Source organism: Nansenia antarctica (assembly GCF_963989245.1).
Source record: "Nansenia antarctica genome assembly, chromosome: 6".
Lineage (NCBI taxonomy): Eukaryota > Metazoa > Chordata > Actinopteri > Argentiniformes > Microstomatidae > Nansenia > Nansenia antarctica.
Genome location: NC_137676.1, coordinates 24,528,983 through 24,556,107, shown reverse-complemented (window position 1 = coordinate 24,556,107; position 27,125 = coordinate 24,528,983). Strand labels below are relative to the sequence as shown.

The 27,125-nt window shown below is 45.1% G+C and overlaps 1 protein-coding gene across 2 annotated transcripts in view; it reads right to left on the bottom strand.

Moving 5' to 3' along the window:
* Window positions 1-27,125, bottom strand: part of nkain2 (sodium/potassium transporting ATPase interacting 2) — a gene marked incomplete at both ends in the record, with an annotated part of 482,660 nt that overhangs the window by 295,808 nt on the left and 159,727 nt on the right. For both annotated transcript variants that reach the window (XM_080533246.1, XM_080533247.1), the window contains one exon: window positions 8,391-8,528. In XM_080533246.1, coding sequence (XP_080389372.1) covers window positions 8,391-8,528 — 138 coding nt within the window. The remainder of the gene's footprint in view (window positions 1-8,390; window positions 8,529-27,125) is intronic.

Below are 27,125 nucleotides of genomic sequence, written 5' to 3'. Positions count from 1 at the left end.
TTACTGTTCTGACCTGTCCATTACTGTTCTGACCTGTCCATTACTGTTCTGACGGTCCATTACTGTTCTGACTGTCCATTACTGTTCTGACCTGTCCATTACTGTTCTGACTGTCCATTACTGTTCTGGCCTGTCCATTACTGTTCTGACCTCTCCATTACTGTTCTGACCTCGCCATTACTGTTCTGACTGTCCATTACTGTTCTGACCTGTCCATTACTGTTCTGACCTGTACATTACTGTTTTGACTGTCCATTACTGTTCTGACTGTCCATTAATGTTCTGACCTGTCCATTACTGTTCTGACTGTCCATTACTGTTCTGACCTGTCCATTACTGTTCTGACCTGTCCATTACTGTTCTGACCTGTCTATTACTGTTCTGACCTGTCCATTACTGTTCTGACTGTCCATTACTGTTCTGACCTGTCCATTACTGTTCTGACCTCTCCATTACTGTTCTGACTGTCCATTACTGTTCTGACCTGTCCATTACTGTTCTGATTGTCCATTACTGTTCTGACCTGTCCATTACTGTTCTGACCTCTCCATTACTGTTCTGACTGTCCATTACTGTTCTGACCTGTCCATTACTGTTCTGACCTCTCCATTACTGTTCTGACTGTCCATTACTGTTCTGACTGTCCAATACTGTTCTGACTGTCCATTACTGTTCTGACCTGTCCATTACTGTTCTGACCTGTCCATTACTGTTCTGACCTGTCCATTACTGTTCTGATATGTCCATTACTGTTCTGACCTGTCCATTACTGTTCTGACTGTCCATTACTGTTCTGACCTGTCCATTACTGTTCTGCCTGTCCATTACTGTTCTGACCTGTCCTTTACTGTTCTGACCTGTCCATTACTGTTCTGACCTCTCCATTACTGTTCTGACTGTCCATTACTGTTCTGACCTGTCCATTACTGTTCTGACTGTCCATTACTGTTCTGACTGTCCATTACTGTTCTGACCTGTCCATTACTGTTCTGACATCTCCATTACTGTTCTGACTGTCCATTACTGTTCTGACCTGTCCATTACTGTTCTGACTGTCCATTACTGTTCTGACCTGTCTATTACTGTTCTGACCTGTCCATTACTGTTCTGACCTGTCCATTACTGTTCTGACGGTCCATTACTGTTCTGACTGTCCAATACTGTTCTGACCTGTCCATTACTGTTCTGACTGTCCATTACTGTTCTGGCCTGTCCATTACTGTTCTGACCTCTCCATTACTGTTCTGACCTCGCCATTACTGTTCTGACCTGTCCATTACTGTTCTGACCTGTACATTACTGTTTTGACTGTCCATTACTGTTCTGACTGTCCATTAATGTTCTGACCTGTCCATTACTGTTCTGACTGTCCATTACTGTTCTGACCTGTCCATTACTGTTCTGACCTGTCCATTACTGTTCTGACCTGTCTATTACTGTTCTGACCTGTCCATTACTGTTCTGACTGTCCATTACTGTTCTGACCTGTCCATTACTGTTCTGACCTCTCCATTACTGTTCTGACTGTCCATTACTGTTCTGACCTGTCCATTACTGTTCTGATTGTCCATTACTGTTCTGACCTGTCCATTACTGTTCTGACCTCTCCATTACTGTTCTGACTGTCCATTACTGTTCTGACCTGTCCATTACTGTTCTGACCTCTCCATTACTGTTCTGACTGTCCATTACTGTTCTGACTGTCCAATACTGTTCTGACTGTCCATTACTGTTCTGACCTGTCCATTACTGTTCTGACCTGTCCATTACTGTTCTGACCTGTCCATTACTGTTCTGACCTGTCTATTACTGTTCTGACCTGTCCATTACTGTTCTGACTGTCCATTACTGTTCTGACCTGTCCATTACTGTTCTGACCTCTCCATTACTGTTCTGACTGTCCATTACTGTTCTGACCTGTCCATTACTGTTCTGATTGTCCATTACTGTTCTGACCTGTCCATTACTGTTCTGACCTCTCCATTACTGTTCTGACTGTCCATTACTGTTCTGACCTGTCCATTACTGTTCTGACCTCTCCATTACTGTTCTGACTGTCCATTACTGTTCTGACTGTCCAATACTGTTCTGACTGTCCATTACTGTTCTGACCTGTCCATTACTGTTCTGACCTGTCCATTACTGTTCTGACCTGTCCATTACTGTTCTGATATGTCCATTACTGTTCTGACCTGTCCATTACTGTTCTGACTGTCCATTACTGTTCTGACCTGTCCATTACTGTTCTGCCTGTCCATTACTGTTCTGACCTGTCCTTTACTGTTCTGACCTGTCCATTACTGTTCTGACCTCTCCATTACTGTTCTGACTGTCCATTACTGTTCTGACCTGTCCATTACTGTTCTGACTGTCCATTACTGTTCTGACTGTCCATTACTGTTCTGACCTGTCCATTACTGTTCTGACATCTCCATTACTGTTCTGACTGTCCATTACTGTTCTGACCTGTCCATTACTGTTCTGACTGTCCATTACTGTTCTGACCTGTGTATTACTGTTCTGACCTGTCCATTACTGTTCTGACCTGTCCATTACTGTTCTGACGGTCCATTACTGTTCTGACTGTCCATTACTGTTCTGACCTGTCCATTACTGTTCTGACTGTCCATTACTGTTCTGGCCTGTCCATTACTGTTCTGACCTCTCCATTACTGTTCTGACCTCGCCATTACTGTTCTGACTGTCCATTACTGTTTTGACTGTCCATTACTGTTCTGACTGTCCATTAATGTTCTGACCTGTCCATTACTGTTCTGACTGTCCATTACTGTTCTGACCTGTCCATTACTGTTCTGACCTGTCCATTACTGTTCTGACCTGTCTATTACTGTTCTGACCTGTCCATTACTGTTCTGACTGTCCATTACTGTTCTGACCTGTCCATTACTGTTCTGACCTCTCCATTACTGTTCTGACTGTCCATTACTGTTCTGACCTGTCCATTACTGTTCTGATTGTCCATTACTGTTCTGACCTGTCCATTACTGTTCTGACCTCTCCATTACTGTTCTGACTGTCCATTACTGTTCTGACCTGTCCATTACTGTTCTGACCTCTCCATTACTGTTCTGACTGTCCATTACTGTTCTGACTGTCCAATACTGTTCTGACTGTCCATTACTGTTCTGACCTGTCCATTACTGTTCTGACCTGTCCATTACTGTTCTGACCTGTCCATTACTGTTCTGATATGTCCATTACTGTTCTGACCTGTCCATTACTGTTCTGACTGTCCATTACTGTTCTGACCTGTCCATTACTGTTCTGCCTGTCCATTACTGTTCTGACCTGTCCTTTACTGTTCTGACCTGTCCATTACTGTTCTGACCTCTCCATTACTGTTCTGACTGTCCATTACTGTTCTGACCTGTCCATTACTGTTCTGACTGTCCATTACTGTTCTGACTGTCCATTACTGTTCTGACCTGTCCATTACTGTTCTGACATCTCCATTACTGTTCTGACTGTCCATTACTGTTCTGACCTGTCCATTACTGTTCTGACTGTCCATTACTGTTCTGACCTCTCTTTTACTGTTCTGACTGTCCATTACTGTTCTGACTGTCCATTACTGTTCTGACCTGTCCATTACTGTTCTGACTGTCCATTACTGTTCTGACTGTCCATTACTGTTCTGACCTGTCCATTACTGTTCTGACATCTCCATTACTGTTCTGACTGTCCATTACTGTTCTGACCTGTCCATTACTGTTCTGACTGTCCATTACTGTTCTGACCTCTCTTTTACTGTTCTGACTGTCCATTACTGTTCTGACTGTCCATTACTGTTCTGACCTGTCCATTACTGTTCTGACCTCTCTTTTACTGTTCTGACTGTCCATTACTGTTCTGACCTGTCCATTACTGTTCTGACTGTCCATTACTGTTCTGACGGTCTATTACTGTTCTGACTGTCCATTACTGTTCTGAATGTCCATTACTGTTCTGACTGTCAATTACTGTTCTGACCTGTCCATTACTGTTCTGACCTGTCCATTACTGTTCTGACCTGTCCATTACTGTTCTGACCTGTCCATTACTGTTCTGACTGTCCATTACTGTTCTGACTGTCCATTAATGTTCTGACATGTCCATTACTGTCCATTACTGTTCTGACCTGTCCACCTGTCCATTACTGTTCTGACTGTCCAATACTGTTCTGACTGTCCATTACTGTTCTGACCTGTCCATTACTGTTCTGACTGTCCATTACTGTTCTGACTGTCCATTACTCTTCTGACCTGTCCATTACTGTTCTGACTGTCCATTACTGTTCTGACCTGTCCATTGCCAATGCAATGTTAACAACACTTAGGTTGTGGGTTTGATTCCAGCTGAATAATATAAAATATGAATATGAACACTGTATATATATATATATATATATATATATATATATATATATATATACACTGCAGTGTTAGTAGTATTATATACATGGTAGTGTTAGTAGTATTATATACATGGTAGTGTTAGTAGTATTATATACATGGTAGTGTTAGTAATATTATATATATAGTATTATATACACTGCAGTGTTAGTAGGTTTGGATAGAAGCGTCAGGTAAATGAAGTGTGTGTATATATATATGTATATATATAAATGAAGTGTCTATATAAACCCCTCAAAAAAGTTTGGAAACGTTATTTCAGTCGATTCTTTCTCCCCTTTAATATTACCAATTGGTATTGTATTTTATATCGTTGGAAAGCCTGATTAGTCGCCTTTACAACGAGGTACAACTAGTAAGGATCATGCATTCGTGGAATGAGTTACACAGCTAAACGTGTGGGTAGTGGCCCAAATGTTTTTGCCAAAATCCCCTGCTATATTCTTCTGTTGGTATTCACTCTCGTTTTGAGCTTCAAGTGCTGGCAAGTGTATGTCAGTCACAGGTGTGTGACTGGCACCTGAATGGCACCTAATTGACAGGAATGATATTCTGGGGCCAGTGGCGATCCCATATCTCCAGAATCTGGGACCTAACTCCATCCTCCAGGTCAACAACGCTCGCCCCCACAGAGCCAGGATCATCACAGAGTACCTCCAGAATTTGGGAGTGGAGAGGATGGAATGGCCTGCCGTGAATCCAGACCTCAACCCAATTGAACACTTGTGGGATCAGCTTGGGCTACGTACGTGCCAGAGTGACCAACGCCAACCATGTTGGCTGACTTGCGGCAAATCCTGGTTGAGGAATGACCAGCATGAGGAGGAGGTGCCAAGCTGTTGTGACTGCGTATGAATTAATGAATGAATGAATGGTCTTTATTGTCATTGATATAGTACAGGTACCAAACAACGAAATTTGGGAGGGGGGGCTCCCCTGGTGCTAGGAAAAAAACAACAACTAAAAAACAAGAAGGGAAAGGAGCTGGTTTACATAAATAAAGGCTATGTACACTATCCACTATACTATACTATACAAATAAAACACTGTGCTGTACTCTATGCTATGCTATACCTATTCTAACATTTCCTATTCTCTGAACCTTATGTAACCTAGGGTTGTCATATTGCACATAGTGTTATTGCACATTCATTTAAAGTGTCGCAGTTTGCAGGCTTGAAATGTACACATTTGTGCCTCAGCACTACACCTGATTTCAATCCAACAGCTGCCATCAATCCGTCCAGACTGTCCAGGGCCCAGAACCTAGGTCTTTGCTGTGTTCAGGGCCTGAATGGCCCTGGGGTAGAAGCTGAGCTTCAGTCTGTTTGTCCTTGCGAACATGGTCCTGAACCGCCTGTTCGAGGGCAGCCGAGCAAAGTGTTCGTACCCAGGGTGGGATGGGTCTCTGGAGATCTTGGAGGCCTTCCTGAGGCAGCGTGTGTTGTACAGCTCTTCCAGAGAGGGGAGGGGGGCGCCGGTGATCTTCTGGGCCGTTCTCACGACTCTCTGTAGCGCATTCCTCTCTGCGGCTCTGTGCAGCTGGAGAACCAGTTGCAGATGCAGTAGGTGAGGATGCTCTCCACTGCGCAGCGGTAGAAGGCCACCAGCATCTCCTGTCCGATGTGGTCTTTCCTGAGGACTCTCAGGAAGAAGAGCCGCTGTTGTGCCTTCTTGATGATGGCTGCTGTGTTGTTCTTCCAGGACAGGTCATCCTGTATGTGCACCCCCAGGAATCGGAGGGTTGAGACTCTCTCCACGCTCCCTCCGTCGATGAGCAGGGGCTGGACCTCAGATTTTTTCCTCCTGAAGTCTACGATGATTTCCTGGGTCTTTGACTGGTTCAGCAGCAGGTTGTTAACCTTGCACAGCTTGCTCAGCTGCTCTACCTCATCCCTGTATGCCGCCTCGTCCCCCCCCGAGATGCAGCCCACCACGGTGGTGTCGTCTGCAAACTTTACGATGGAGTTGCTGGGGTGGACGGGGGTGAAGTCGTAGGTGTAGAGGTTGTAGAGGATGGGGCTTAGCACGCAGCCCTGGGGGGACCCAGTGCTGAGTCTGAGGGCTGTGGAGGTGTGGGAGCCCACCCACACTCTCTGGGGGCGGTCAGACAGGAAGTCCTTGATCCATGCACATTATAGAGTGTGATAGTCCCAGGTCTAGTAGTTTGGTCACTAGCCTGTCTGGAAGGATGGTGTTGAAGGCAGAGCTGAAGTCCACAAAGAGCAGTCTCGCGTAGCTGTTTCCCCTCTCCAGGTGGGATAGAGTGGAGTGGAGAGTCGTCGCGATGGCGTCCTCTGTGGACCTGTGGGCTCTGTAGGCGAACTGGTATGGATCCAGGTTGGGCGGGAGGCGTGTGACTATGTGGGCCCGGACTAGTTTCTCGAAGCACTTCATGATGATTGGTGTGAGTGCCACCGGGCGGTAGTCGTTTAGGCAGCTCACCGTGCTTTTCTTCGGGACTGGGATGATAGTTGAGGTTTTCAGGCAGGGTGGGATGGTGGCCTGGGACAGGGACTGGTTGAAGATGTTGGTGAAAACCCCGGCCAGCTGGTCGGCGCAGTCCCTCAGCACCCGTCCCAGGACGCCATCCGGCCCAGAGGCTTTCCTGGGGTCCACCGCCTTCAGCACGCGTCTCACTTCATGCTCTGTGAGGGTGAGGCTGCTGAGAGCTGGAGAGAGTGGTGTTTGTGTTGTGGTTACCTCCGTTCGCCCCTTGTCGGATCTTCCACACGCTACTGAAGTCCCTGATAGTGTAAAATGAATAAAGTGTAAAAATGGCCAATATGTGATGTTTTTCCTTATTACTGTGGGAGAGTGCAATCATCCAATCCACCAAGCAACTCAAAACGAGAGTGAATACCAGCAGAAGAATATAGGGGATTTTGGCAAATATTTTTGGGCCACTACCAACACATTTAGCTGTGTTGCTCATTCCACGAATGCATGAACCTTACAAGTTGTACCTCGTTGTAAAGGTGACTAATCAGGCTTTCCAACGATATAAAATACAATACCAATTGGTATTATTAAAGGGGAGGAATAATCGACCGAAATAACGTTTCAAAACTTTTTTTGAGGGGTTTATACAGTATATATAGTGTCACACACTCCTTCTCTGCCCTCGAAACAGAATTGCAGCTGAATTCACTAATCCATTACCAGAGGGGGAGGGGGAGTGGTGTGTGTGTGTGTGTGTGTGTGTACGTGTGTGTGTACGTGTGTGTGTGTACGTGTGTACGTGTGTGCGTGTGTACGTGTGTATGTGTGTACGTGTGTGTTACTGTCATCTGATGCTGACAGCATCCGTCACAACATCCGTATCTGCTGTGAGCTTCTGGATGCCAGATCAGCTGATTGGCTCTAAGCTCTGCCTGATGACCAACCAGCCTGACAGGCTGTCACACACACACATGCACACGCACACGCATACATACAAGGATTCCTCTCAGCCAGGAGAGTGTGTGATGATGGATGATTCTCTGACAAACCCTCCGATCGGACCAGATATATATATATATATACATAGAAATATATATACCAGATATCCAGAAATTGGTGATATCGGAGGCCGCCGGACTCGTTGCGATGCCTGTCACAGAACGAGGAACGGTCTCACACACACACACACACACACACACACACACACACACACCACGTTAACGGTCTCTCACACACACAGACACACACACACACACACACACACACACACACACACACACACACACACACACACCACGTTAACGGTCTCACACACACACACACACACACCACGTTAACGGTCTCACACACACACACACCACGTTCCATCCCTCAGCATTTGGTTCCCTGCCTCAACCCGTTCCGTCCGTCCGTCCTCCGATTTCTACCTCCGCTGGCCTCCCCTGAGGTACCGGAGGATGCTATTGGACGAGAGGGGAGGGCGGGGCGGTGTGTGTGTGTGGGGAGGGCGGGAGAGGGGGGGGCGGGGCTACTCACCCCCGTGAGGTGTCGTGGTCTGAACTGGACGGTGCCAAACAGGCCCAGGATCACCATCAGGATGTGCAGGAAGTTGGACAGGATGGGAGCCCACTGGTACCCCAGGAAGTCAAACACCTGACGCTCCAGAACACTAACCTGGGAGAAGAGAGGGGGAGGAGGAGGAGGAGGAGGAGAAGGAGAGGGGGAGAGAGGAGGAGGAGGAGAAGGAGGAGAGGAGAGGAGAGGAGAGGAGAGGAGAGGAGAGGAGGAGGAGAGGAGGAGGAGAGGAGAGGAGAGGAGAGGAGAGGGGGAGGAGGAGGAGAGGAGAGAAGAGGAGAGGAGAGGAGGAGGAGGAGAGGGGGAGGAGGAGAGGGGGAGGAGGAGGAGAGGAGAGGAGGAGGAGGAGGGGGAGGGGAGAGGAGAGGAGAGGAGGAGGAGAGGGGGAGGAGGAGAGGAGAGGAGAGGAGGAGGAGAGGAGAGGAGAGGAGGAGGAGGAGAGGAGAGGGGGAGGAGGAGGAGGAGGAGAGGAGAGGGGGAGAGAGGAGAGGAGAGGAGAGGAGAAGGGGGAGAGGAGGAGAGAGGAGGAGGAGGAGGAGGAGGAGAGAGGAGAGGAGGAGGAGAGGAGAGGAGGAGGAGGAGGAGAGGAGAGGAGGGAGAGGAGGCGGAGGAGAGGAGAGGAGAGGAGAGGAGGAGGAGGAGAGGAGGAGGAGAGGAGAGGAGGAGAAGAGAGGAGAGGAGAGGAGAGAGAAGGAGAGGAGAGGAGAGGATTATAATCTTATAATAATTATAACAATTATAACAATTATAATATAATTTATTCATTTTGTATAGCACTTTTCTCAGTACTCAAACCTAGATTCCATGGATATAACAAGAACAGATAGATTAATAAACAGTCACACAAAAGCACAGTCAGTAAAAACAACAACATCTAAAATATAGTATATTATATATATGTACATATTATATTATATATATATATGTACATATTATATTATTTATATATGTATGTAGTTAAAGATGAGAAGGTTTGGGTTGATGTCCATTATCACATGAGCGTTATATTATCACTCTCCTGTGCTGGACCCCCTGCAGTTCGCATACAGAGCCAACAGATCCACGGAGGACGCCGTGAACATGGCTCTGCACTACGCACTAGAACACCTAGACACTGCAGGCAACTACGCCAGGATCCTGTTCGTGGACTTCAGCTCGGCCTTCAACACGATCCTCCCACACATCCTGGAGCACCAGCTATCCCTGCTGCAGGTGCCGGACTCCACCTGCAGGTGGATCACGGACTTCCTGACTGACAGGTCTCAGCGGGTGAAGCTGGGGAAGAGCATTTCCAGCTCCAGGTCCACCAGCACGGGCTCCCCGCAGGGCTGCGTCCTGTCTCCAGCACTGTTCTCCCTATACACCAACAGCTGTGTCTCCCGCCACCCCTCGGTCAAGCTCCTGAAGTTTGCAGACGACACCACCCTGGTGGGCCTCATCTCCAGGGGGGACGAATCTGCCTACAGGGGTGAGATCGAGGGGCTGCAGAGCTGATGCAGTTTTAACAATCTGGAGCTCAATGCTCTAAAAACAGTTGAGATGGTTCCCCGCTGCAACGACCAAGGACAAGGCCAAGTTGCAGCGGGTGATACGTTCAGCAGAGAGGGTGATCGGCTGTCCCTTGCCCTCCCTCAACTCCCTGCATGACACCAGGGCTCTGAGGAGGGCAAGGAAGATCATGGCAGACCCCTTCCACCCCGGCCACGGCCTCCTCACCCTGCTTCCCTCTGGAAGAAGGTTGCGGCTGCCTAAGACATTAAAGGCCCGCCACAGGCTCAGTTTCTTCCCCTCAGCCGCCAGGCTGCTAAATGACTCTGGCTTCCCCCTCCCCCCCGCATCCAAGTCTGCCCAGGACTGAACATGCACTGGACCTTGAATAACTCTGCACTTTATATACAGCACTATTCATGCACTGTCTGTCCTGTGTTGTCCTGTTTTTGCCTGTCTTTGCATTTGTATTTGTACTTGTTTTGTTCATGTATGTGAAAAAAAGCATAAATGCACCTTCTGTAAATGCCAAAGCAAATTCCTACATGTGTCAAGCATAATGGCAATAAACGTTATCTGAATCTGAATCTGAATCTGAATCCTCCTTTATCTCTGAACCTGGAGAGAACCTGACAACCTGAGAAACATCCATGAGATGATTTAAACACCTCACCCAGGGAGGGATGGAGGGAGAGAGGGAGGGAGGGAGGACAGCTTGGACAGGGAGGGCAGGAGAGAGGATGGGAGGGGGAGAGGGAAGGATGGAGGGACAGGAGGAGGGAGGGAGAGGAGGGGGAGAGGGAAGGATGGAGGGAGAGGAGGAGGGAGGGAGAGGAGGGGGAGAGGGAAGGATAGAGGGAGGAAAGAAGGACAGCTTGGACAGGGAGGGCAGGAGAGAGGGGGGAGGGGGAGGGGGAGGAGGGAGGAATGGAGGGGGAGAGAGAAGGATGGAGGGAGGAAGGAAGGACAGCTTGGACAGGGAGGGCAGGAGAGAGGGGGGAGGGGGAGAGGGAGGAGAGAGGTATGGAGGGGGAGGAGGGAGGGAGGGTTGGAGGGAGAGGAGGAGGGAGGGAGGGTTGGAGGGATGGAGGCAGGGAAGACAGCTTGGACAAGGAGGACAGGAGAGAGGATGGGAGGGGAGGAGGGAGGTATGGAGGGGGAGGAGGGAGGTATGGAGGGGGAGGAGTGAGGAGGGAGGTATGGAGGGGGAGGAGGGAGGGAGGGTTGGAGTGATGGAGGAAGGGAAGACAGCTTGGACAGGGAGGGCAGGAGAGAGGATGGGAGGGGGAGAGGGAGGAGGGAGGTATGGAGGGGGAGGAGGAAGGTATGGAGGGAGAGGAGGGAGGGAGGGTTGGAGGGAGGGAGGAAGGGAAGACAGCTTGGACAGGGAGGGCAGGAGAGAGGCAAGAAACAGGAGGCCGGAGAAAGGGAGAGAGGGAGAGGAGGAGAGAGGGATGGAGGGAGGGTGGGAGGGAGAACAACTTGGACAGGCAGGGCAGCTCGGGGCGGTGATTCTCATCTCACAGCTGTTTTAATCTCCAGGGTCATCTGCCCTCATCCTCCTTTCCCCTCCCCTCCCCTCCCCTCCTTCCCTTCCCCTCCTTCCCCTCCCCTCTTCCTCTCCTCCTCTCCCTCCGTCCATTTTGATCTCTCTAGGAAACAGAACAGAGACTAGACCTTCTGCCCCCTGGAGAGAGAGAGAGAGAGAGAGAGAGAGAGAGAGAGAGAGAGAGAGAGAGAGAGAGAGAGAGAGAGAGAGAGAGAGAGAATCTCTCCCAGTCATCTTCTAGTCGGACCCAAGAGTCAGACAGCTTCACAGGTAACGGAGCTAATGCGCTAGGCTAGCATGCTAGCATGCTAGCATGCTAATATGCATCAGGAATCCCACCTGCGCGGCGTCGGCTAGGCTAACAAACTAACAATGTCATCATTGAAGGCGCTGGCCCCGCTGAGCAGAGCTTCATCACACAGACAGAAGGTGGTCTTAAAACATGACTGAGGTCCCCGTTTAACCCAGTGTTTTTGTGTGTGTGTGTGTGTGTGTGTGTGTGTGTGTGTGTGTGTGTGTGAGTGTGTGTGTGTGTTTCTCGGTGTGTGTGTGTCTGTGTTTCTTGATGTCTGTGTGTGTGTGTGTGTGTGTGTGTGTGTGTGTGTGTTGAGGAGCTTGGCAGCAGCCTCTAACAGATGTCACAGCTAAGTGAAGAACACCTCAGCGTACAGATCCATCTCCTCTCTAACACACAACACTTCATAAACCTGATTCATACCGTCACGACAAGCCAGTATCTCTCTCCTTCTACCTCTCACTCCCTCCCTCCCTCTCTCTCCTTCTACCTCTCCCTCCCTCCTTCCCTCTCTCTCCTTACCACCTTATCGCTGTCTCTCCCTCTCTTTCTCTCCCTCTCTCTCTCTCCCTCTCTCTCTCTCTCCCTCTCTTTCTCTCTCTCTCTTTACCACCTTATCGATATCTCTCTTTCTCTCTCTCTCTCTCTTTCTCTCTCATCCCAGTCTCTCTCTCTCTCTCTCAAAACAGGAGGCATACTTGTGAAAGCACTCACACACACACACACACACACTGTGACGCCTCCCACTCTGCCTGCATATTGGCTGTGGCTGGAGCCTGGGCAGAGTGGGTGGGTCGTTAGGTTGAGTGGCGTCACCTGGGTTTGGGGAGCTGGGGATATATATATATGAGAGGGGTGTCCTCAGCTCTCTCTCGCTCTCTTCCTTCATTATGATTTGGGTCCCTTTGGGGGTTTTGATTGATTGATTGAAAACTTTATTAGAAGATTTGCAGAAGTAGGTACATGAAAGTACATATTACATACAAGGTCAACTAACAGGATAAAAACCCAAGAAAGCCACTGGCTTATTTCAATTGGGGTCCTTGATTCTCAATTCATCGTTACATGTAAGACAGACAAAAAAAAACTAGTACTATCTACAAGATAATACAGACAAATAACTATTACTATCTACAAGATATACATACATCCATCATGGGAAGAACAATACAACAAAACATAAGGTATGTACAGCGGGTAGGACAGGTGGGGACATACACCACAGGTGGGGGCGGGGGACAAAACACAAAGTATGTACAGTGGGTAGTTCGGGTCTTTTAATCTGATTTTTGATTTAGAGGGTTTGTTGGTAAGGTCTCTGGGTACCTGGTTTTGGGGCCTTTCAGTTTTACACTACATACATCCATACACCTCTTACACATTACAACATACATTATACAACCATTCACTCATGGCCTACACTACTGATTCTTATCCATAATCATATACATGTTATTTAGTTTATTTTGGTTCCTTTACTTAAATAAAACTTTAATTGTATAATTTAAACACATGTGTGGACTCCCTTATTTGTTACTACCTTCGGGTGTGTAACACACACACACACACACAAATCGCAGGCACTCACACACACAAATCACAGACATTACACACACACACACACACACACACACAAACACACACACAAATCACAGGCACTCACAAATACACTATGAAGACTATAAACACACACTGTAAAGCACGGTGCTCCTCTCCACACAGCATTGTTGACACCCCAGCGCCGGGGAGGGGGGGTGATGGGATTGAGGGGGTGGATGGGTCCGAGGGAGGGAGGGGCCTGAGGGTGGGGGGGGGGGGGGGGGGTGGGGGGGAGGCATATGGCGGCCCAGTACAGCCAGCTCTCTGGGCCAGGGGAGGCATGGAGCCACACACACACACACACACACACACACACACACACACACACACACACACACACAGAAACACACACACTCACAGAGAAACACACACACACACACACACACACAGAAACACACACACACACACACACACAGAAACACACACACACACACAATTTCTCACCACTGTGTTTTCCCTCTCAATCCCGCCCCTCCCTCCCCTCCTTCCTCCCCCCTCCCTCCCCTCCTCCCTCCTCCCTCCCCTCCCCCCTCCCTCCCCTCCTCCCTCCTCCCTCCCCCCTCCCTCCCCTCCTCCCTCCTCCCTCCCTCCTCCCTCCCCCCTCCCTCCCCTCCTCCCTCCTCCCTCCCCCCTCCCTCCCCCACATTAACAGCAGATGGGCCACAGTGTAGGGTGTCCATCCACTGGTCATAGAACGTGCGAAAACTGGGTTTTGCCAGGGTTGCGCTACTTAATCACCATAAAAAAAATACATTTTTGGAAGATTTTGTCTTACATGTGTCAACATACATGTCCATATGTATTATAGTTTTAACTCTATGTAATTGTTTTCGATGTACTTATTGTTTTAAGACTGTAATTTCAACGTTACCGTTGCTACTCACTAATAATTTAATTTATAATTTTGCCATTTAGCAGACGCTTTTATCCAAAGCGACTTACAATTACGAATTACAGGGACATTCCCCCTGGAGTAACTGAGGGCTAAGTGCCTTACCCAAGGGCACACTAGTAGTGGTGTGGCTTCAGGCGGGATTTGAACTCACAACCTTCCGATCCCAAGTCCAACTCACTATCCACTAGACCACCACTACCGCTTTCAGCGGCGCCATTCTAATCCCTATCTCCGGTGATTTTCGACTATTTACAAGCTCTCTTTCTTGCAATTTCCGCGGCTTGCACCAATAGTAATCCATGTAATGGACACGTCAAATGTATCTAAGTAGTGATGCTCCGATCTGATCGGCGCTGATCGGTATCGGCCGATATGGCCTTGATCGGTTTTGATCGGAGTTCTCAAAACGGCCGATCAAACCCGACCGATCACAAGATGGCCGATCAAACCCTGCCAGTTTACAAGATGGCGTCGCCAGTCTGGAAATATTACACCGTGTCGGAAAGAGACAACAAATATGCCGTTTGTAATGCCTGTTCAAAAGAAATACCTCGGGGAGGAACGCACGCAAGGTCTTTCAATACAACGAATATAATACGGCATTTGAAGGCTTGTCACACGAAGGAATATAACGAGTTTAATACATTGGCGAGCACTAAGGCCAGAGAGAAAGAGTCGTCAAAAGAACGTTCGACACCACTCACTCAGCTTACTGTTACCGAGACATTGCAACGACAGCAACCATACGGCAACGACCACAAGAAACGAAAGGAAATAAATGCGAAAGTAATAGAATTCATATGCCTTGATCAGCAGCCCCTGTCTGTTGTGGAAGACGCCGGGTTCAAACGCCTTGTTTCCTGCCTGGATCCACGCTATACGCTGCCGGGGCGAAAATATTTCACTGATGTTTGCCTGCCGGAATTATATAACACTGTCTACACATACATCGGGAGCCTAGTGAAGGACAACATCGCGTCAATCAGCTTCACGACTGACATTTGGAGTTCGAGTGTCAGTCCTGTGTCTATGCTGAGCCTGACTGCGCAGTTTATCAACGCAAACTTTGAGCTGACTAAAGTGGTGCTTCACTCTCAAGAATTCCCTGGGTCACACACCGGGGTCATCCCTATGTTCCCCGGGTCCTATGTTCCCCGGGTCCTATGTTCCCCTGTTTCTTAGCAAAAAAAAAAAAAAGGGTTCTATGTTCCCCTCTTCCGAAAACTTCCGAAAAAGGGTTCTATGTTCCCCGCTTCCGAAAAAGGGTTCTATGTTCCCCGCTTCCGTATATTCCCCGCCTGCCGTTGTGTCAAGCGACCCCAGGTGTCGTTATGTAGTACTGCATGATTTTTTTTTTTTTTTTTTTTTTTTTTACAACATACACAAATACATAATTATACTGTTAGGTTTTTTTTTTTTTTTTTTTTTTTTTTACAACATACACAAATACATAATCATACTGTGGATTACTATGTGTACAACATTATTATATGAACAAAATGATTATATGTACAAAACCTTTTGTAGGTAGGACACTATTGGACCTCGGCCCAAATCTAGTACTGAACCTGACCCCCCATGCTAAACCATTTGGAAGTACAGTATACTAGGACTCCAATTCAGACACACTGGGGGGCTGTCACAAATCTACTAACTCTAATCAGCCTGGGGCCTCATTCATAACGGGTGCTTAGATCAAATGTTGATCTTACCCGTGTCGTACGTAGAAAACCACGTCAACGTAGTGATTTATAAAATGTCAACGTGAGTCAATTTGATCGTGGAAACGATCGTAGCTCGACGTCGAGTATTCAACTTGCTTACGTACATTACCTACTGGTTATGCGGAGTTATTACAGGCATGTGAGCTGCACTGGAAAAACGTTGCCTATTGTAATTCATGCAAGTGGCTCGTAATAAAATTAACGATGTTGTTATCAGCCGAGAAAATGAGTTTAATTCAAGATTGAAAGGGAACTAATGTTTATGATTGTATTTCAGTCTTTCTTTATATCCCTACGGAGCTGTCTATCTCTCTTCAACATGCCTATGCCTTGCCCGGCCACGCGCTAAATGATACTGGATTTCGAGTTGAGTCGGGATGAGGGGGAATGGCATCCCCCCTGAAATAAAAACAGTCCAAATCATCCCCCTTCTAAAACTGCCATCCCCCCTTTCCATCCCTTATGTCATTTTATCAATGAACGTGGTATTACTGCCCTCTCCCCTTCCAGACGCACGCCTATATAATATAGTATTAACGCCCTGTGATAGCGGCTCAAATAGCGGCTGAATGAAGCCAAGTGCTATAATATAATATAATACAGACAGTATATAATATTGTCAGTATTGTCTGTCTGTATTATATTATATTATAGCACTTGGCTTCATTCAGCCGCTATAATTGAGCCTCTATCACAGGGCGTTAATACAAACCTCATTCACATGCGTTCAATTCCAAGTATGTTTGGTATTTATAGAAGGAAGCACGTACGCAACTTTAAACCATCTCAGCCCGTTTTATAAATAATGCTCACGTCCGTTTAGAAAAATGTGCTTACGTGAAAGTCAAAGATGACGTTCAAGTATTTCTTTATGAATGAGGCCCCTGGTCTCACACGGCAGACGTCAGAATTCGACGTTGATGGACAAACATTAATCTGCTCTATTCATACATTAATCTGCTCTATTCAGACATTAATCTGCTCTATTCAGACATTAATCTGCTCTATTCATACATTAATCTGCTCTATTCAGACATTAATCTGCTCTATTCAGACATTAATCTGCTCTATTCAGACATTAATCTGCTCTATTCAGACATTAATCTGCTCTATTCATACATTAATCTGCTCTATTCAGACATTAATCTGCTCTATTCACACATTAATCTGCTCTATTCACACATTAATCTGCTCTATTCATACATTAATCTGCTCTATTCAGACATTAATCTGCTCTATTCAGACATTAATCTGCTCTATTCATACATTAATCTGCTCTATTCATACATTAATCTGCTCTATTCAGACATTAATCTGCTCTATTCACACATTAATGTCTTCACAAATGACCCAACTCTGATAGTCTTTATATCAAATCTGAGAATGAAATTCAGTATGCTAATTATAAAAGGGGTATGCTATTGATAATATGAATGAATGAATCAATGAATGGTCTTTATTGTCATTGATATAGTACTGGTTTACATAAATAAAGGCTATGTACACTATCCACTATACTATACTGTACAAATAAAACACTGTGCTGTACTCTATGCTATGCTATACCTATTCTAACATTTCCTATTCTCGGCAACCTTATGTACCCTAGGGTTGTCATATTGCACATAGTGTTATTGCACATTCATTTAAAGTGTCGCAGTTTGCAGGCTTGAAATGTACATATCATTGTAGCATGATATGCTAAATGTAGCATATCATTTAGATTGTTTTTAATGTATTGTTTTAGATAATTCATTATTTTTAAAATATTATTTTCTTTAGATAAACAACTAAAATAAAAAATCTAAATTAGATGCTATTGATACTGCATAGAAACACATTGATATAATATACTTGTATGTTTCAGGGGACAATGTTGCACTCTGATATTTAGTGTGTCTCTGTTGCGCCCTTCTACTCCGAGTCACCAGAGGGCGTAACACCCCCTATCAATTGTTTTAAGGTCAATTGTAATTGAGCTTGAGTTACAAGACTTCCTCACATACCGGTATGTGAGGAACACATGCGTAGTGACAATGGCTCAAATAATTACTGGAGACCGAGGGGGGAAAATATTAGTTCTGGATAATTTTAGGTACCAGAAACACCGCACAAATTTACAGAATATTCGGTGGCGGTGTTGGAGAGAAGACTGCCGGACAGTTCTGGTTACAAACATCTTTGATGTAGAGGGGGTCAATCCCAACATAGAAGTTCGGGAGGTCCGCGAACATGTGCATGCCCCCGATACACAAATGGTGAACAATGCGCAATTTCGCCAAGTGATTACTGGAGAGGTGGTGAGAGAACCCACAGTACCAATCAAACGCATTTACGATGCTGAGTGCGTAGGTCTACAGCGGGGCCGTCCCATCCAGCGTGGAGGTCGCGGGCGACCTCCTCAAAGATTCTCCTCAGTTAGGTCTGTTATGGCCAGAGCCAGAGCTGCAGTAATCCCTCCCGTCCCAGCTACCGTTGATGATGTAAGGATCGACGGTCAATGGGCTGAGACATGGGGCAGAGACCATTTCCTCCTGCACCAAGACAGTGAGTGGGGCATAGCAGTGTTTTCCACAGAGGACAACCTGAGACAGCTGCGACACTGCAGGACATTATACATGGATGCTACATTCAAGTCGTGCCCACGCCCATACAACCAAGTATTTACTATACTCGGGGACATTCATGGCTTCGTTGTCCCCCTTGTACATGTCCTCATGGAGCAACGTACAATTGGACACTACCGACAAGTGTTCCAGTGTGTCAAAACGTCACTCAGGAGAATCACCCACCACCTTTGGCGTCCGCGTAAAGTCATCTGTGACTTTGAGCAAGCGCTGAAAACTGCTCTTGAAACGGAGTTGCCACAAGCCAGAATCGGAGGATGCTACTTCCATTTCAACCAAGCCTTGTGGAAGAGGGTACAGGCACTTGGATTGGCTGGTCCATTCCGTCATGACCATCCACTGGCAGCAGTCATCCGCAAGGTTTGTTGTGTTCTGTCTGCACTGCTGTCTGTCCTGTGTTGTTTTGTTTGCATTGCATTTAGAAATGCTCTTACTGTAACGCCAAATCAAATTCCTATATGTGTATGCTTAATGTGTATGCATAAATGGCAATAAACGTTATCTCATCTCTCATCTCATCTCATCTCATCTCATCTCAAGGTGATGGCCTTAGGACACCTGCCTCTGCCTCTGGTCCAGATCAATTTTGATCTTCTCCTCAACCACAGAAACACCAGGCGTGCCCTGATGAACCACCCTGAGTTACAAGACTTCCTTGCGTATGTTCATAACACATATGTCCATCCTGGAGCGGCCTTCCCACCAGCGATGTGGAATGTGTTCGAGAGAAATATGGAGCAAAGGACCAATAATCATGTTGAATGTAAGTGTAACAATGACAGATCTGAACAAAAAAAATATAATTTCATCTAATAACTAAATCTGAAGTATTAAGTTAATTATTTTATATTGTTAATATAATATTGTCTGCTAATTATGGGTTAATTCATTCTTATCCTATCACCTCTGGGCCTGTGCGTATATCGAGGTTTAACTATGAGCCGAAACAAAAATTAACGAAACATCAAACACAGCAGAGGACAGGAGGGCTCTTTAAACAGGTGGACGAGTTGCCACGTACAGGCGCGCTAATGATGATGGACATAACATCAGTCCAATCATGGGCGGGCACCGTGATTGAGAAAGGATTAAAGCGCGCTAATGATGATGGACGTAACATCAGTCCAATCATGGGCGGGCACCGTGATTGAGAAAGGATTAAGAAAGGATTTAAAATTGTGAAAGGAGGAGACACAGAGGGGAAAATGTTCAATGTCAAAATGTTCATGCCAAACTAATAACATTTAGGGCCTGATTTACTAAGATCCCAAATAACGAATACTAATTGAAGTTCACACACAGGGGAAGTTGAGATATACTTGTTTTCGGCTATACTTCAAATAAGGCCCGCTATCTTCTACATTGGAAAGATCAACAATCCTCACTGCACACCGTTAGTAGATCAGCCTGCAGATGTAGAACCAGTTTGCACATTAATAGGCCATTAATAGGCTAATAAGTTATAATTCTGTATTTTTGTTCTAGCTTATCATCGTACTCTGAACGATGCTGTCCAAGTGCGCCATCCTTCACTTTGGAAATTCCTTCGGCACCTGAAGGATCAGCAAACGCTTGCAGAGGGTAAGCTAGGGATGGCAGACAGAGGCCACGCTCCCCCAACAAGGAGACGGAAGTGGAGGGAGTTGGAGGCCCGTCTACTGAGGCTGAAAGGACAGTACATGCAGGGCCTCAGAGATCTGGCTTCGTACTGGAGGGCTGTCAGCCGTAGCGTCCGTATGGGCTAGATTTCCACATTTATTTTGATAGCACTTTGGCCTATGTTATTGTTATTATTATTGTTATTGGCCTAATTGTGTTATTGTTATTATTATTATTATTATTGTTATTGTTATTATTATGTTATTGTTATTGTTATTGGCCTAAATATTGCTATTGTTATTATGTTTGTTGCTGTTTGTTGCTGTGCCTGACTACTAAAACACTAGAGTGAAAGAGACTACATCTCTGTATGCCAGGATCCCCCGAGGATTTGATGTGTGAAAGAGGATGTGTCACACTCTATGTGCTACGGAAACTGGCTAGTTACTTAGGGATTATATTATGGGATATGTGACACTGTAACCTAGAGACACACTGCGCTGTTACGTGACGTCCTGCCAATGGGATGTACAGTATTGTCTCAGGTTGGCATTTTGATGCTTGGTCTTGGAAACAAACACCATGTTTGCACAAACATTGTTTTTTTGTTGTTGTTGTTGGTTGCAATAAAAGCCTATATTTTGGATTGATATCTCTACTGTATTTATTTGATTCCGTTTGACCAAAATATAGAAAAAATATTTCTTTAATCCATGCATACAATTGCAAATGTTGGGCCGCTACCCACACGTTTAGCTGTGTTGCTCATTCCACAAATGCATGATCCTTACAAGTCATACCTCGTTGTAAAAGTGACTAATCAGCGGGTCATTCCACTAAAGGTGGATCAGTATAGCGGCGCTCAGGGAACTCGAGATTGGAAATCAAGCCTCAGGTGATTCCTCGAACGAGGATCAGCCTTGTGTCATCAGTGTTCACAGAAGACAGGCTTACAAATCTTCGATATGGGCGCGTGCACGCAGACATAAAAAGCCCTGAAGTGTCGATCTGTCGAAATGAAGATACTCCACTCTGCAGGGGTACTACATTTGCGCAGCATTCCGAATTATTGATTTTTATGAAGACGGAAAAATAAGATGTAAAATAGTGCAATACTGCCGCAATTAACAAGGCGAGGGAAATGGTTTGGCAAGAAATTGCTGACCGATTAAATGCGTAGGTCATACTAGCCCCAGTTATTGTTATATGTTCATATTTTAATAAATGAATATTACTACTGTGGTGATATCCGCAGCAGGCTACAAACCGTCATATCGCCACAATGGCCTAGTGGTATTGACTGCTGCCATAGGATTTAATCGTCATTTTATATCAGTGGTTCGAATCCCTCTTCAGGCGCACTTTTTACTGCATTTCGTTGTCTGAATCTAATCTAAAATCTCATCTAAAAAAGTATTGTAGGCTATAAAATTATGGTGCAGGCTAATTTACAAGAACTGACACGATTACAATGGTGTTTGAAACCTTTGCATGAAATCTTCGGTTAAATGTAAAAAAAAATAAAAATGAATGACTTAGTCAAGTCTCGAACTCGCAACCTTTGGAACTCCAGTCCGCAGCCTTAACCACTACGCTAGCATGACAGCAATGCAAGTTGTTTCTTTTTACACTCTTTTCTTTATTGATATATCGATTTATCTATCACACTTTCAAAATATCAAGTTATCTATCACACAATCAAACTATCTATCGATCGATCACACTTTCAAAATATCAAATTATCTATCTATCACACAGTCAAACTATCTAATCTATCTATCTCGTGTGAAGTGGGAACTAATATTTCCTAGGGAGGAACTATCGTTCGGGATGTAGTTTCCGCCTGTGAGCCTTTTTTGACGCGCGTCTCACTATAGCCTGTGTTTTCGATTTCGAAGACGTCACTCACTGTGCTACGAAAACTGGCTAGTTACTTAGGGATTATATTATGGGATATGTGACACTGTAACCTAGAGACACACTGCGCTGTTACGTGACGTCCTGCCAATGGGATGTACAGTATTGTCCCATAGGTTGGCATTTTGATGCTTGGTCTTGGAAACAAACACCATGTTTGCACAAACATAGTTTTTTTGTTGTTGTTGTTGGTTGCAATAAAAGCCTATATTTTGGATTGATATCTCTACTGTATTTATTTGATTTCGTTTGACAAAAATATAGAAAAAATATTTAATAATGTGTATATATATATATATATATATATATCACTGGTGTTCTTTTAGGAATATAAGATTTTCAATTCCATCTCGAAAATGATCTATCTAGGGAGTTATATAAAATGCTGAGACAATACTATGACATTCATTGTGTTCTTCATTATTTCCAAGTCATCTTAAGACCCCCCCCCAAAAAAAAAAAAAAAAAAAAATCAAACTCTCATGCAGTAGTACCACATAACGACACATGAGGTCGCTTGACACAACGGCAGGCGGGGAACATAGGACCCTTTTTCGGAAGCGGGGAACATAGAACCCTTTTTCGGAAGCGGGGAACATAGAACCCTTTTTCGGAAGTGCGGAACCGGGGAACATAGGACCCGGGGAACATAGGACCCGGGGAACATAGGCATGCTCCCCACACACCGCAGAGGCACTTGCTGCAGCTTTCACAGACATGCTCAACGCCTGGGAAATCCCAAAGGGAAAGGTGCACGTTATCCTACGGGATAATGCCAGGAACATGGAGAAGGCTATGAGGGACGCGCGTTTACCAAACCTACCGTGCATGGCTCACACACTCCAGCTCGCTGTGCATGAGGGGGTTTTGGCACAGCGTGCCGTCATTGATGTCATCGCAAGTGGAAGACGGATCGTCGGTCATTTCAAACATTCCCAGGTAGCTTACTCCCGACTGTTCGGTATTCAAAAACAAATGAATCCGAACCAGCCACCCAAAAGGCTACAACAGGATGTACCAACCCGCTGGAACAGTACGGTTGCCATGCTAAAAAGTTTACTGGAACAGAAGCGTGCCCTATGTGCTTATGCAGCTGATTTTGAATTGCCTTCCACGTTGGCCGTCCATGAGTGGAAATTGGTGGAAAATCTGATTTCAGTGCTAGACCCCTTTGACGAGCTCACAAAAACGATAAGTTCATCAACTGCATCAGCTGCAGATGTTATACCATCCATCAGAGCTTTAACTCGTCTTCTTGAAAAAACAACAGAGAGTGACCACGGTGTGAAGACAGCCAAAGCCACGCTCCTGGAAGCTGTCAAGAGGAGATTCAGTGACATTGAATCTGAGCGCCTGTACACCATCGCTACACTCCTTGATCCAAGGTGAGAACTCCACAGGGAGAGATTCTTATGCGTATTAGCTTTGGCCTAAACATTATTGATAAAAGGGGCTATGCTTAAGTTAAAGGTAAAATATAAATACTGTGTTGTGTTATCCTGTAGTGTACGATGGTTTGAGATGAAATCTCCTTCGGTGCAATGTTTTGTTTTATTGATTATTGCTGACTTGCTGTCTTATCTCCTCCTATATGACTTGAAACTGACTGACTTGAAACAGTATTTATTTTATATTTGGCTATAGCCTGTTTATGTTGCACTTTAGTTTGGGTATTGTCGTATATTTCCACACACATGCATAGATAGTATGATAGGGGGTCATGCTATTCTGTAGCCTTCATGTTTGCACCAGCGGGCACCCGGAAGGGTGACATCACAGTGACATCACAGGGGACGGCCCTCATGGCCATCTGGATAAGGTGATAGGCTATGACCTGTGACTGTATTTGCATATTGTTGATGGATAGGGTTGAGACCCAAGGGGGGGGCTCTTGACCAGCGGATCCCAGCAGAGGAGGACAGACACAAGGCTCCAGCTGTTGGTATACGTATACCCTGTTTCTGTACTTTAATTAAATCATCTTAAACTCAATAACTGTTCTTTGATTCGTAACCAATAAGAGAAATACACGACATTAGTGGCGAGCAAGCAACGGAGATAATATAGCTTAATTTACAGTATTTTGCAAACTCTTCAATCTGACGAAGAAGGTAGGTTTTCTGCAGAGATCTCTCTCTAGTCGATTGGTGTGTTTAAAATAGACTGTAAATCTCAGATAAGTTATAGTCAAAAGAATCTTTGTGTAACGGTAATCTTGTTGGAATAGAAACAAACTTTTCATAATCTTTAATAAGTGGGTGGTGAGAGCCGGACTTTGAAGCCCGTTTTTTGTAAAATATAGTGTTTGATGGTAAGGTATGTGATTTGTTTGTACGGTATTGGAATATCGTGTGTGTCTGTGTAAAATTCGGTGAGGTTGTGTTTATGTGTTGGAGTGTGGGTGGACTGGGTAGTCTGTTTTGTATTGTAGCAGTGGAGAACATGTGAGGCTCTTTGTCTGTGTGAGAGGACGCCATTGTGTGGGCGGAGCTTGGGCGCCATTTGCAGTGTACTTTGTTGTAAACGGAGCGATAACACGCACGCTCGGGCACGCGCGCAGACACGCGGACACACAGGCCTAGATATCTCTATGAAGAGAACATGAAAAGCATTCATTGACCCCTCTTTATGAAAAGTGGAAAACGTGAATGCATTGAATATTTGAATGAGATTTAATTTGGGAAATAATAGTTTAACTGGATTGACAGATAATCGTGAAATTGTTGTGTCGTGGATGTTGTGAGACAAATCTTTTCACAGGAGCGGGTTTTCCCCCAGAAGGACAAAGACTAGCCCCTCCTTCCCCTACTCCATTTTACACGGAGGAGCTGGCGCATGTGCAATCGATACGCAAGTCGGTTGCTTGGCGCCGCCTGCTGGACAAAATACGACAAGACATTTTTAAAACATTGGCTCTCTGTAAATTGATGAAATACAACCCTCCTTCATTGATTGATGTTTCTAAATGATTGTTCTATATTAAATTACTTTAATTAATTTAATTAATTACTAATTGGTTGAATTAATTATTCAGATCATTCATTATCTGTTTCACAAAACTTTGATCAATTGTTTTGTGATAATCTAATGATAATCATTCCTTTTTTGATATTTTGATAAATAGCTGAATGACTTCACAGGTTTGCATCAATGAAGTATACGATTGTACAATGACTAAGTCTAACTAATCATTCATTCCTTTCAAATAACAAGTCGATTTCTTTAACAGGTTGTAATTAATAACTAATCATTCATTCCTTTCATTTAACAGTTGATTTATTTACAGGTTGTAATTAATATTTGTAATTTACATATTTTATTTTAGTTAGGTCATTTCCACAGTGTTTGATTAAGGAATAGCAGAATAGTACATATTTGATAGTTGAGCAGTAAAAGGGTTTTTGTGGATCGGTGAATACTTAGGTGTGACCAGCCTTTGTGATTTAATAATTGTGTTGACCAGAACTGTAATTAGTATTGAATGAGTAATTAAGTGACACATATTCATAAACAATTAGGAAACACATTTAAGTATAAAGTACTTACACAGCTATTAGATTTAAGTTAATACTGCACTGACATACACAAGAGGCAAGTCTGTTATTCTGAAGTTGCAGGGTTTTTGTGGGGATGGTTAATACAGTTATATTGGACTAGCATTTGTTTAGCAAACAAGACAAAATAAGGTGGGTTGTAAGAAGCGTACACCTTATCTAATATAGAATATTGTCAGCATATTGAGCAAAGTAGAATGGGGTCGAATTCAACGAAGCTGTTAAAAGATATTAGTGAACATCGTGGAATGTTGGCTACGTTATCCCCTATGGCTATAGTGGAAAAAATGAATCCTCTTGTTAGGGAAATTAGCAAAATGTCAACGAAATGGAATAGCCGTTGGGCATACATTGAACAGCCGTGGCCGAAAGAGGGCAGCCTTAATTTACAATTAATTGCAACATTGGAGATACTTATCAATGTACACAAGGCAAATCAGAAAGGGAAAGATAGGTCAGAGAAACGCAAGTTAGAATTAGACATCTTAGACCTCTTTAAGGTAGAGGGGCAGAAAGTAGCATCAGCTTGGAATGAGAAAACAGCTCACATGAATCCAGAAAAGAAAAATGAATTGGCCAGAACACTGGAACAGAAATTGAACATTCCATCCCCAGACATGTGTCCTGCCTCCAGTCCCCCTCCATATGCTAAGGCACTGGAGGATCATTCCCAGAAGAAGAAGAAGGAGCCAAGGGGAAAAGGGGACGACAGGAGTGACGAGGAAGATGACAGCGAAGATGGCAGTGAAGACTCAAGTGATGACGACAATGCAGATGGAGGCTACAACGCGCAGGTCAGGAAGATGATAGCCACAGCCGAAAGGAAAGGTGGGAGAAGACGCCCGGAGAAAGAGGGAGATTGTCACCGAATGTCATCAAATACATTAAAGAACTGTCCAGTGCTGATTCGGGGTAACAAGATGGAATATCATCCGTGGCATCATACAGATCTGTCTGAAGTGATCGAGAAACTCCCAGTTCTGGAGGAGGGAGGACATTCGTGGACGCGAGAGGTCGACGTGATACTGACAGGAACGCAGGCCGCGATGGGAGACCTGAAAAGACTCTTAGCTTTTATTGCAGGATTGGATACAATGCAGGAAATATTGATGAAGGCAGGACTTCATAGATATATCAATACATCAGTTTATGATCCAGAGCTCTTCGCAGCAAACAGAGGCAGGCTGTGGAAAGCAATCAGAGAGACCTACCCTACTCACATTCACCCAGACAATATCATTGTGAAGCCACTGGGGGGGGATGAGAATCCCAGGGGTTATGTTGCCCGTGTGCACTCTCAATGGAGAAGTGTGACAGGGAAAGACGCTGAAGATAACCCCTTAGAAAAATCCATAATCAGGGAAAAAATACAAGAAGGGCTTCCTACCCCAGTTAAGGATAAGCTAGCAGAAGTGGTGGGGCTACGACACATGAACAAAGCTGTTTATA